The sequence below is a fragment of the Artemia franciscana genome, unplaced genomic scaffold (genome assembly GCF_032884065.1).
Source record: "Artemia franciscana unplaced genomic scaffold, ASM3288406v1 PGA_scaffold_36, whole genome shotgun sequence".
Taxonomy (NCBI): domain Eukaryota; kingdom Metazoa; phylum Arthropoda; class Branchiopoda; order Anostraca; family Artemiidae; genus Artemia; species Artemia franciscana.
Genome location: NW_027062672.1, coordinates 36569 through 49736, shown reverse-complemented (window position 1 = coordinate 49736; position 13168 = coordinate 36569). Strand labels below are relative to the sequence as shown.

Sequence of the window (13168 nt, the reverse complement as noted above, 5' to 3'; positions counted from 1 at the left end):
TTTGACTTTTTTTTTCTAATGTGACCAGACTCGTCCTGCGCCCTTTTCATTGAATTTTTTCCCCCATGGCATATTTCTCCAAGGAAAGATCCTCCCACATAGCCCCCTCCCTTAACCCTACCCACAAAACCAAAAAATCCCCCCCTGAAAACGTCTGTACACTTCCCAATAACCATTATTATATGTAAACACTGGTTGAAGCTTGTAACTTGCAGCCCCTCCCCCAGGGACTGTGGGGGAGTAAGTCATCCCCAAATACATAGTTATTATGATTTTCGACTATGCTGAACAAAATGGCTATCTCAAAATTTTGATCCGTTCACTTTGGGAAAAAAATGAGCGTGGGAGGGGGCCTAGATGCCCTCCAATTTTTTTGGTCACTTAAAAAGGGCACTAGAACTTTTCATTTCCGTTAGAATGAGCCCTCTTGCGACATTCTAGAACCACTTGGTCGATACGATGGCCCCTGGGAAAAAAAAAAAACAAAAAAAAAAAACAAACAAATAAACACGCACCCGTGATTTGTCTTCTGGCAAAAAATGCAAAATTCCACATTTTTTTAGATAGGAGCTTGAAACTTCTACAGTAGGGTTCTCTGATACGCTGAATCTGATGGTGTCATTTTCGTTAAGATCCTACGACTTTTAGGGGGTGTTTCCCCCTATTTTCCTAAATAAGGCAAATTTTCTCAGGCTCGTAACTTTTGACGGCTAAGACTAAACTTGATGAAACTTATATATTTAAAATCAGCATTAAAATGCGATCCTTTTGATGTAGCTATTGATATCAAAATTCAATTTTTTAGAGTTTTGGTTACTATTGAGCCGGATCGCTCCTTACTACAGTTCGTTACCACGAACTGTTTGACTGTAAAGTTTAACTTCTTGTACCAATTATTTAAGAAAGACTCCTGACACACAAGGGCTGTTTAATTGAAATAATAAACTTTTTAAAAGTTCTAAAATACCTTCGATGGGGCAGCCCCTTATATTTGTAACAACTTCTGTTTGTTTTAGGTTTTAATATTGCTCCTTTCTTTCAGTTGAAAAATCCTGTCTTTTTTATTTAATCTATGATTGTTTTTAAATAATACCGGGAATTCTGGCTACCCCTTCATGAAAAATCCCCTTCCCCCACAAAAATTACTCCATGGAAAGATCCTCCCATATATTTACCCCCACCTCCTTAAAACATCTTTAAAACTTCCAATAACCAATACTACATGTAAACAAGGAGCAAAGAACATAGCTTGCAGCCCTTCCCTGGGAACTATGAGGGATCAATTCATTCTCAAAGACAAATATATTTGATCTTTCGACTTCTCTGAGCAAAATGGATATCTCAAAATTTTGATCAAGCAACTTTGAGCAAAAAAAGGGGCGTGGAAGATGGGCTAGCTGCCCTTCAATATTTTTGGTCAGGTTTTCTCATGCTCGTAACTTTTCAATGGGCTATATTAAATTTGATGAATTTTATATATTTTGAATAAGAATCAAATTTCTATTCTTTTAATTTATCTATTTTTATTAAGCCTCTGTTTCTTAGAGTTTCAGTAACTATTCAGCTGCATCAGTCCTTACTGATTACTTTAGTTCGTTACCACGAACTGTTTGTATTCATTTTTTATTTCAATGACTTATCTTATTCGAACTTTAGGTGAAGTTTTAAAATGCTGCAAGGTCAAAGCTTGACGGTCAAAAAGCTTGTGGACAGGTTTGCCAAATATGTTTGGGATCGAAGTGTAGAAATGAGCTGAATAGGAACAATTTTGTGTTCCTCCAGGAAATTGGCTACTCGGCTTGACTCAAACTCAAAGTTTCCGTTTCTTATTTGGAATTTCCAAATGCTGCAACATATTGTCAGGATTGGAAACTTGACGGTAAATAACCTTGCGGCAAGAATTGCCGAATCTTTTTGGGATCAAAGCGTAGAAATGTGCCATATAGGAATACTTTTAGTGTCCTTCCACAAAACTGGAGGATAGGCTTGACTCAAACGTAAATATAAGACCTCTAGTTCTAGTTGCTTGCTTACTTTTTTCCAGCTGTCCAGTCACATGTTTCTTTAAGATAGGATTTTTTTTACAGGATTGTCATTTTACAAAAAGCCAAGAAAATTAGCACATCTCATCGGAAAAAAAAAAGTAACTAATCAGAGAAAAACACACCAGAAAAGCGCAAGCAGAATTTCATGCAATAAAAGAAAAAAAATCAGAATTAAAGAACCTTTGAAAAAATGGTGCCACTTTTTCAGAAGTAACGTTTTTAGGCCTTGAACTCTCCCGCTTACACCCAAGGCAAAAAAGTGTCAAAAAGTTTTCGTTTGCAACTCTGCTTTCGTTGCAACAGCCTATGGCTAACCGAAAGACAGCTTGAACCCCAAAAAGAAAACAAGTATCGTGGAGACATTGACATCGTACATCACTTAGTACCTCTGATCCTACTTTCTTTGCTCCTAAGACTTCCTCCCAGTACTACTTAGCTCATACTTATGAATTGAACAAGATGCTGATATGTTAAAATCAAGCAATAATAAAGTGCTATTAACTCGTTCAAGCTATTTAACCCGTATGTTTCAAGGAGACAAAAGTCCCTTGAACAGTATCTCTCTGTATGCTCCTGCCCTCAAGTACTTTGGGGGTTGATACATATTTTATGTGCAGTTGTTTGTTTTCTCTTACTCCTAGATTACACAGTGACATTAGTTCACGGAGATTTAGGGGAGAGGATGCCAAATGTATTTTTCAAATTTAAGAGGGAGGTAAATTTGTAGTTTTTAGCTTTGTAAAGAAAATAAAAAAGGACATTCTTCAGTGAAAATACCGCCAAAAAGTTTTTTTTTAGAAAATAGGGGAGAATTTAGAGAGAGGCAAATTCCCCCATCCAGTGAAACCCCAGAGCTTGCATACATTTTATGTATGACACGATTTTATGTATGACGTGATTCCAATTAATATAAGTTAGATCTTGATCTTTAATGATCTCATTGTGACGCAACAGAGAACAGCACAGTGGAGAAGTCTGGGCTCGAAAATTGACCTGGATTTAGAAAAAAGTAAGTCAAAAATTTTACGTAAGAGAAACTACACTTCCGCGACTAATGTTATTTTTAACTTGATCAAATTCAGATTCAGTGGCCGAATACAACATGCAGTATACCATAGACAACACATAAAAAATACTTACATTTGAAATTACATTTCAAATGTAATTTGAAATGTAATACAAACATAAAAACTTTAAATACATTTTTGTAAAAAAATTTATACATTTACAAACACAACACAAAACACAAATGACAAAACAACACATAAAACACAAGGTAGTTCCAGGTCATAATAAACTTGAAAGAAAACCTATCTGAAATTTCTTGCCATTTTACGTCCGGTGAGCTTGCTGCCATACTAAATAAAAGAGTGAAGAAGCTTCTCAAATGACCTTCATTAACTTAATGGTGTTTTTGAAAACTTTGATGATTTGTTTTTAAGGATCTATGAAAGCCATGTAAATTAGGTAGATTCAATTACATTCCTCTCATCCCTTTAGTAGATCATTTCTCCTGGATGTTGAAGTCCCAGGTGGGTTACAACTCCAAAGACTAGGGGTTGCACTCAGTTGCACAATAGGGGTTGAAGTGCTTGTGTGTGAAAAAACTTTCATGTAAAAATAAAAGTTAAACAGAAATTTATTTAACTAATTTATATTGCGCTGCCACCTCTCCAACCTCTAAAAGGCTAGAGTGTGTATATTGCTAGTATGTCTAGGATTTTGTGCGGGGGGTACAAAAAAACTTTACAGAACGCATCAACGTTTAGTTTAAACGCATTTTTTTTTTACTTCTTTACGGTACGGGTACAATTTTATTTTTTGGGGAGGGGATTCAAATCTGATAACCCCACCCTTGATGCCGCCTTGGTGAATATACTGTTTACAGAAAAGTAAAGATAAAACTAACTGAAACTTTAGTTGGAGTCAATTAATTTCAAGTTCTTTAATAGAATTGATTTTAAAGAAACATATTTCAAACAAATTCACATGCAAATGCAGGAAAAACTTAGAAAAATTTAAGTTATGTACATAATAATAATAAGGAATATGAAGTAGAATAATAATAAAAATAAGATGTAGAAATAGAAATAAGAATCATAATAAAAAGAAGAAATAATAAGATAATAAGAAGGTTGTCCTCGCTTTCCATCTTAAGGTGTTCCTTTTGGTAAATTGAAAAAATCAAAGAATAAATTTTCTTGAGCGATTAAATGATTCCTGCGTTTAAAAATAAGTATTTCAAAATGTTTTATGCTGTCACTACATTAATTCTAACAACCATATGAAGAATATTTATCAGTTCATTGGTGTAAAATTCTTAAAGCACCAAGAATTTTGAAATAAAGCATATTTAGCACCTGAACCCGTCATACCTCTATTATATCTGAATTCCCGGATTTTCTTAAAAAAAAATGCTTATTGTTTGTTTCAAAATTATGAAATTTTTAGGTGTTATAATATTTTTGTCAGTGTTGCCACCCTAAATTGTGAAAATAAAGAAGAAAGGCTAACTAGTTAATCCTGAAAACCCTTTTCGTCTGTAAAATGCAAACGTTAACAACCTGTGGATTCCCAAGAACAACTACCAATTCAAAGGAGAGCTGAACCTTCTGAGCTGATTGATGCCATGTGTTTTTAGCTTTTATTTTGCTAATTTTTTAACTTATTTTTTTTTTATTTTGTACCCACTACGACCCAAACTGCACAACTGCATTGAGCCATTTTTCATTAAAGACTGAATTCCTTTTTTCCTTGTTACTTACGGCACATCTGTATAAGTCCCAAAAATTAGGGCTTCATTCTCACTGTCTTTGGCACTTTTAATTCACGAAATAAACTATCATCCTCAAGTTAATATCTATTTTAAAAGGTTGCAAGGTGACCGAATATATTTTTGGTGGAGTTAGGGTTTGCAAAATTAAAAAGGCTTAGAAAAATGCAAAGATATGCGCCATGCAGTCTTTAAGACGGCAAAAAGACCTAATATATCTGAAGATAAAAGAAAAAGAATGGTTTAATTGTTAGGAAGTTATTACCCGGCATAAAATTTGAAGTTTTCACCCCTCTAAGGAAAATAATGTCACCACCTCTCTTTTGATAGCCCTCTTTTTGTCCTGTAGATTAATCCAGGGACGTTAAGAGACATCCTTTGCTTGTTTTCATAGTTATGTTATTAACTATTCGGAGTATACCTAAGAAATGTTTTTATACTTAGATCGTTTGTTTTAGTGTTTTAAACTAGACTCTGTGCAAGAACATTGTTTTTATGAGTAGGATTTCTTTTAAAGGTTAGAATAATGTTATGAAATTCGTTAATAAGAAACTTCAAATTTTGTACCTATATTAAGTTAGAGGCACAAAATGACTCTAACAGGAGCCAAATTGTAGTCATATTCAATTTCTGCAATTGACCATTCTCATTTTTAGAAGTCGACAGTTGAACAGGAAGAATACCACAAAAACAATTTTTAAAGCAATTAATTTTCTCGTACCTTGGTCTAACTTTATACGACAGAGCGTTTTCTATTGATACATAGTCCTTGATTTGCAAACGATGCCGTGTAAGGGAAGTCCGTCTAGCTCAGAAAAAAAGAAGCTTAAGATTAAATAAAATAAAATGGATTTTGAGCTTAAGGGGAGGTTCGATTGATACTGGGGAGAGAGAGAGGAAATTTGGGGGTTTTAGTGTTAACCCAGTCCCTTGTCCGATGTGTAGGGAAGATGATGAAGATATTTTTTCATTTTTCGGGGAATTCTAAGAAATTGGCGGATCTGAGAAATAAGTGTTTTTCCTTAGTGTTGACAGATAGAAGGTGGGTTGAAGGGATTTTAGGATCACGAGTTAAAATGACATTAAAGAATCTGGCTAAGTATGTTGATGAAGGGCTTATACATCGTGAAAGATGTATCTCTTTATAAATAAATTCCTGAAGAGTCATATATAAGTACAGTTTTTCTTTTTAATTTATCTGTATTTTTCTTATTGGTTTTGTTATGTTTGTTTTCTGTTGGCCCGACGGCTTTTCTATTGGAAATACATACATACTTAGTTTCCTACCTTAACCACAGCAACACTATTATTGTACACACTTTAATATTTGTCTGGTATACCTTACAAGGATAAGACCTTTTCTAAAGCTCTTCTATCAACAAAATCGAACTCTTGCCCATAATCTATAAAACTGAGGACCAAAGGTGTTTGACAAAGAAGGCACTTCTCAATTATTAGCCTAAGAGTGAAAATTTGGTCGGCACATTTTCTAAAACTGCACCGTTCTTCTCTTAAAAACTTTGTCTACAGCATCTTTCAGTCTAAAAAGTATCATACTACTAAATAATTTGCTACCTATAGAGACTAGACTAATGCCGATAATTACGACACTCACTCTTGTCACCTTTCTTATACAGTGGTTTAATTAAGGTTTTCCTAAAATCTTTAGGTACTTCCCCTTTTTCAAAAATCATATTCATAATCTCAGTAGCTTATTTCTAACTTCAGAGCCACCATATTTAAGAAACCTATTTACCGCACTATCAGCACCTGGAACCTTGGGCTGACCACATCGTGAAAGATGTATCTCTTATAAATAATTTCATAAAGATTCACATATAGGTACGTGTTTATTTTTAATTTATTTGTGTTTTCTTATTGGTTTTGTTATGTTTATGCTCTGTTTTTTATGTGGCCCGATGGCTTTTTTTTAGAAATATATACAGATACACATACATTGAAAAGCTAGCCGCAAGGGTGCTTAGATAAACTTTACCCGGGGATGAAGGGCAAAGATTGAAACGGCTCCTGTGCCATAACAGTGCCTCATTTTTTAAATTATCAAGATAAGTGAAATGAAATCTAACTGTTTAGATGGCTTAAGAGGAAAATTACACAGCCCCATATAGCTTACAAAATTTGAAAACTCAGAAATTCGATCCTTAATGGAAAGGATCCCCATGTACAGTATCACAGTTTTTAGTACTAGCCGGCACCAAACTAAAAGAAAACGTAGGTGAAACATCAGTAAAAATAAACTAAAACCATACACCATACCCATAAACCATATCCAACCATAAACCATACACCAAAGGAAGGTGTAGCTTTCCTTTCGCGCCAAACTAAAAGGAAACGTAGGTGAAACATCAGTAAAAATAAACTAAAACCATACACCGTATCCATGCACATAAACTATACCCAACCATAAACTATACACCATAGGAAGGTGTAGCTTTCCTTTTGAATTTGCGGTTGGCTCTGGGAATCCACACATTGTTAATATCTGATTTTCAGGCATGTTTTTATGATGTAAGAAGGTCTATTTGTCAAGAAAGCTAACTAATAAATTATAAAGATGGCTGCAGGGATGCTCACATTAACTTTCTAGGGGGTAGGAGTCAAAAGTTAAAAACTGTTCGTGTGCAAGAACAGTGGCTTATTTTTCTTAAAGTACCAAGGACATTGAAAACGAAACCCGATAGTTTGATTTAGTTAATTCGAAACTTAAAGAGCTGTATATATTTAAAAAAATAGGGAAAAATAAGTAATTCAGTTTTCAAGCCATGTGCTGCTTCGGCAGTAGCGGGTGCCAACTTTGAAAAGAGAAACCTGGGAGAAATATAAACTAAAAACATGTGGCGCACCTTAAGAAGGCTGCTGCACTCCTTTGGAGATGTAGATGGCACTTAAAATCAATATATTCATAAAGTTTGAATACTTTACGGACAAAAATCATTGCCAAATTTAACCAGTTAATTTTGCTTGTTTATTTCCACGGTTAACGTTGCAACATTGACAAAATGTGGTACAGCGTTGAAACCTTCAGGATTTTATAAAAGCCTAAAGAATCCTAGAAAACACGCTTTTCAGGTATTAATAAAGTAAGATGGATCCAGGAGGGAATTATTATTTAATTTTGATGTCCTTGGTGCTTCAAATACTACAAAACTTTGCCTCTTGTATGTTTGTTTTATCTTCCAGGGAGAAGGAAGTAGAGCAATTCCCTTTTTCCTTCGCACGTCCCTCACTTCTCTTTCCTTCTGTTTTTAAACAAAGAAATCTTCATGTAATGGGCTATGACAGATTTCTTTTACTTCTAAAGGTTTTAGATATCTCCTAGAAATAGCTAATCAGCTATTATACAGCTCCAGATGTGATCGCTTTGGGACAAAGTGAACTTAGGGACACCATCCATCCCCATTGTGTGCTATTTAATATTTTAAAGCCCTGGAATTGCGTTTGGCAGAAAGTTTTCTAGGAGATTTTTGAAGGTTTATTAAAACTAAGTGTATCAAGAATAAAATTGAAGCAGGTCATTTTCTTCAATAGAAAACAATTGCCCTCAATGACCTCTGGATAAACACTTTTGAAATAAGCACTTGAGCTTGGTATATGCCTTCAAATCCATGTTAAAATAGAAAACAGTTCCTTTTGTAATCTCTTAATTTACCATTTTTACCTTCCTACTATTATTTACCATAAATTTACCTTCCTAGCGCTATAGGCTGACTATCTAGAGAATCTTCGTTTTTTTTTGGATATGGCTTACATAAATGGTATCGTATTGAGTTTAAATCTTCCCCTATCATGGTTATAGTAACCCTTGAAATCTGGTGAAGTGTGAACTCTAGTCCATAGTAACCAGGGGAGTAATTTGCTATGGGACAGGGGGAATCTGCCCTCTCAGACCTTGGTCCCCCCCCTAGACACGAAATTGCCCCACCAACTGAAATTTAGTTTCTTCCAAAGTCTTGTCAGAACTAAGATAAACCTGCATAATTCAAGCATTAACAGAAGCAGATCAATTTTTTTTATTGCATATTTACCTTTATAATAATATAAAGTAACTGTATGGTACCTTTATAGTACTAAAAAGCATTTTTATGGTACCAAAAGTGTTATTTCTTGCTTTTTATTGTCATTTTCACATGATTTGGGAAAATTGGCTCCAACTTTCCCCCTCCCAGGATTTTGAAGAATTGCGCCACTTATAGTAACCGAAAATTTGAAAACAAATTTTGAAAAAAAATATCAAGGGAGGAAGGATCGCTGTTTGAAGCTGATCCTGAAATGGTAACTGATATTTCGATTAGTCTTATCACAAAAATTAATTTATAAAAATATTTCTAAAAATAGCCTGAACTCAACAATGGCGTAGAAAAAAATGTAAATTAAATTATTGGAATCTCCAAATATAATAACTTTCCAAAAACTTTTCCTTCTCTACGCAAAGGAGAAAATTGAAAATTCTGAATTTTTCCGCTTTAAATCTTTGATTCGCTTCCTGACATCCTTTGTCAATACTTTATTGGTATTTAAATAAACTATTTTTAGGGTGCATTTTTAAAGCACAAATTTTCTAAGTTAACTTAAAGTTAACAGTTTTCCCAAAAAAGTAGTGAACAATGTGAATACCCAAAATATGTCAGAACTTTATATGTAACACGTCTAGAATTAAAAATATTCTAGGGTTGCCGTCATTGAACTTCTGTGCTTTATGCCAACATTTAACCCATGTCTTGCTAAAAATGAACTCAAATAAATTCATTATTTATTAAACATTATAAATAGATAGTCCTACAGAAAAACATCATATTTTTATCAACAGAATATTGACAAAATTGCTTTGAATGAAGTTTAAGATTAATGCTTGTTCTAGGAGGCTCAAATGGTTGCAGCATTTTACTATTTTGAATCAAATCTCTGGGGCCCCGCATTACCTAATTTGGGTTGCTCCTTAATGTTGAAAGGTCCTAGTTAGTCCGTATAATAAAAAATACTTGCTTGCCCTTAGGCTTCAAGTGCTCATTTACGCTATTGTTTCCAGATTATTAATTTGCTTGAAATAAGATACATGCATCATATGCTTTCGGGCATAAGTTAGAGATTCGTGGAGGCTTGGAGCATTAATCAGATATAATATCACGAAGTCCCGGGTATTTTATGGTAGCTTACGGACAAAACCCGAAATAATGTAGCAAACAAGAAAACCACTTGTATGATTGTTTCAAAAAGGAAACTTTCTCTTGCTTTTATTGGTGGTCCTGTTTTTCATGTCTTCTGTAAAATGTCAAATGAAAATAGGGCTTAAGAATTTTTTCTTAGTTAGGTCCTTTCATCCTAATCTGGGTTGCATATTTTGTCGTATTTTAATGAACTTTCTCTTTCTCTCTCTTGATTTTGGTTTAAACAGAGACACTGTTCTTAAAATAATATTTTAGTTATCTATGCAATTACAACCCCCCCCCACCTTAAGCTGAATGCCGGTGATTGTTACACTTGCATGTTACACTTATGCAAAAATTCTATTTTTATACATCTATTTTTCCTGACGTAGCACAACCCCATCTACATCATCGTGCTACTTGTGCCACATTTGACTGTTATAGCTATATGAAATGTTTTAATGCTAAATAGGCATTAATTAATAACTTTTCCAATTTATAATGGTAACATCTGTGACACTAAACATTTACGTTACATTTGACTCCATCAACGACATTTAATGACTTGTAAAAATTCTTAAGCCCTATTTTCATTTAACATTTTACAGAAGACACGGAAAACAGGAACACCAATAAAAGCAAGAGAAAGTTTCCTTTCTGAAACAATCATACAAGTGGTTTTCTTGTTTGCTAAATTATTTTGGGTTTTGTCAGTAAGCTGCCATAAAATAGCAGGGATTTCGGGATGCTATATCCGATTAATGCTCTAAGTTTCCAGTAATTTCAAGCAAATCAATAATCTAGAAACAATAGCATGACATTATAAACAAGCACTTGAAGCCTAAAGGCAAGCAAGTATTTTTCATTATACTTACTGAACGCATTTAACAGGTTTAATTTAAAGATGACGAGTAAAAATTTTCAAATAACGGTTCAGTCATACACCCCAAAAAATTCAATTTATCTATCCAGCTCTATAAAACTGGTAATTATGCGTAACGTATAGAATAAGTACCTGAAGCTTTGGTGCAGGCGAATATTTTTTTAGCAATGAGGTTCCACACAGCCTATAAGTGTATTTACAAGTGATGTACTTAATTTCTTAGTAAGCCTATCCTGTTTTTTCTCACGGTGGGGGGAGGGGTCCAGTTTAAAATTTGGGAAAAAAGGGCGGGTAAAGGGCCAGGGTACTTAAAACCATGTTTAGGGCCTATTGTCCAACAGGTTCTTTAAATATTTGCTTAAGAGTTTTGAAGTTGAGCAAAAAAATTGACGTTCGGAAACTATTACCTGAACACTTTACTTTTCGTGAGTATAAGCAAGGAAACATTTGTGCATTGTTACATACATCAGCTAAATATGTAACAAGAAGATTATCTCGTACTCTTCAAGCTAGAGGTGCAGAGGCATTTCTTTTCCGATTTAGGGCCAGCCCCCGCCGAAAATTATGAACGAAATATAACTATGAAAATTAAATTGACAAACCGAAAGAATAACAATAATTGAACATAGGATTATAATAGTACATAAATATATAAGATACATGCCGGGGTAGACAGATATATATTCGGCAAGCATTCTTTGGCCCAGTGCAAGCAAAATATGTCCTGTGCTCAGTACAATTAAACCTACAAACAAGCTTCTAACTAATGCTACTCTACTGGCTGCCTAAAAAATGTAGTGCAATGGCGAAAAACAATTCTTTTTACCATTGTTGAACCTTTTTTGCCCTTTTACAGACATAATGTAAAATTAATCTTCCAGCAAAATAAGAAAAAAGTATACTTTTAATGTCATAATAAATATTTGGCTTTTCTCACTTATTTTTTGGCGGTTTTTCATAAAAACCCCTAATAAAAACGGAATTGACCTAATAAAAAACGGACATTTGGTTTTGGTAACGACCACGTGTCATAATTTCTTCTTTTTAAAAACTAGAATAAAGGGGTAAACATGCATTTTCATTTTGTAAGCTCCCACTCATTTTTAAACTAAAACAATAGGCCTCTCTACATATTTGATAAAAAAAACTTAACATCTTTTGACTTGGAAGAATTAACTAGACTAGAAACAGCTCATGTCGAATCCATAAGTTAGAGTCTGATTGAAGTCTTTTTAATTTAATTAAATTAAATTTTATATTTAAACTTAAATTTAATGCATTATTCACATCAAAAAGTCTCACTTAAAAATTTAATTTGGATCGAATATTATGTAATAGAATCCAAATCCAAAAATACAAATTTTTTTAAGAGATAACGTTAACATTTACAGCTTGCTTTCAAAGACAATAGTTTTAAGAAAGGAAAATATCCTAATTAGTGTTTTGTTTTGTTTCATTCAATATTTGTATTTCAAGTGCTAATAGTTTCCATGCTATTTATTTTTTCCTTATATTATATGCTTTCTTATTCATTTTCCTTAATATTTTACTTTTTTCTCGTGTTATTGTCTGTTGTTTTGTTTTTTTTCTTTTACATTTCCCCATAGTTCCGGCCATATAGCCTTTCACGGAGTCATTAGATTTTAAAAGTTTTTATCAATGTTTTCGTCTGTATTTTTTTCTTTCTTCCTACGTTCCCAGCCAAAGGGCCTTGCGGGGGGCATTTGATATTAATCGTTTTGGCTGATCCTTAATATTGCATTATATTTGTTGTAAATTTCTTTTTATTGTTTTATTGGAACAAATAAACAAGTAAATAAATAAACTATCTATACATCCTTCGTATCAAAAACGGTGGCTGTGGAATACTTTCTAAGCTCTCTAGTACTAAGATACTTTCTAATCAGCCAATTATAAATATTTTCTTATTTTGTATGGGTTTTAATTGTTAGTTCCAGTTGCAATCTAGAATAAATTCTAATCATTCCAATATAGCTTTATTTCTAATGATACTTAATATAGCTTTCCAAAGGAATAAATTTGTATATTAGGAAATATGATTGCCACGTTTATAAAATTTTTCTTTTCGCAATATTCTTTGAACCTTTTCTAACAATCTGCCACTTGAAAGCACCTTTGGTGATGAAAGTGCTAATTAAATGGGGTGTTTTTGCACTAAGCTGTGTCTTAACGAGAAAAAGTGCCAGATGCCAAAAAGTGCCAGATGCGAAAATCCAATGGAATTGAAGAGGGCTTAAAAGAACAGCATATAAAAACTGGCGAAGAAAACTGTTTGAAATTT

The 13168-nt window shown here is 33.6% G+C and overlaps 1 protein-coding gene across 1 annotated transcript in view; it reads right to left on the bottom strand.

The window, feature by feature from the left end:
* The window catches only part of LOC136041744 (uncharacterized), a 44578-nt gene that overhangs the window by 19749 nt on the left and 11661 nt on the right, over positions 1-13168 (bottom strand). Inside the window, exon 3 of the mRNA XM_065726497.1 lies at positions 5540-5623. Coding sequence (XP_065582569.1) covers positions 5540-5623 — 84 coding nt within the window. The remainder of the gene's footprint in view (positions 1-5539; positions 5624-13168) is intronic.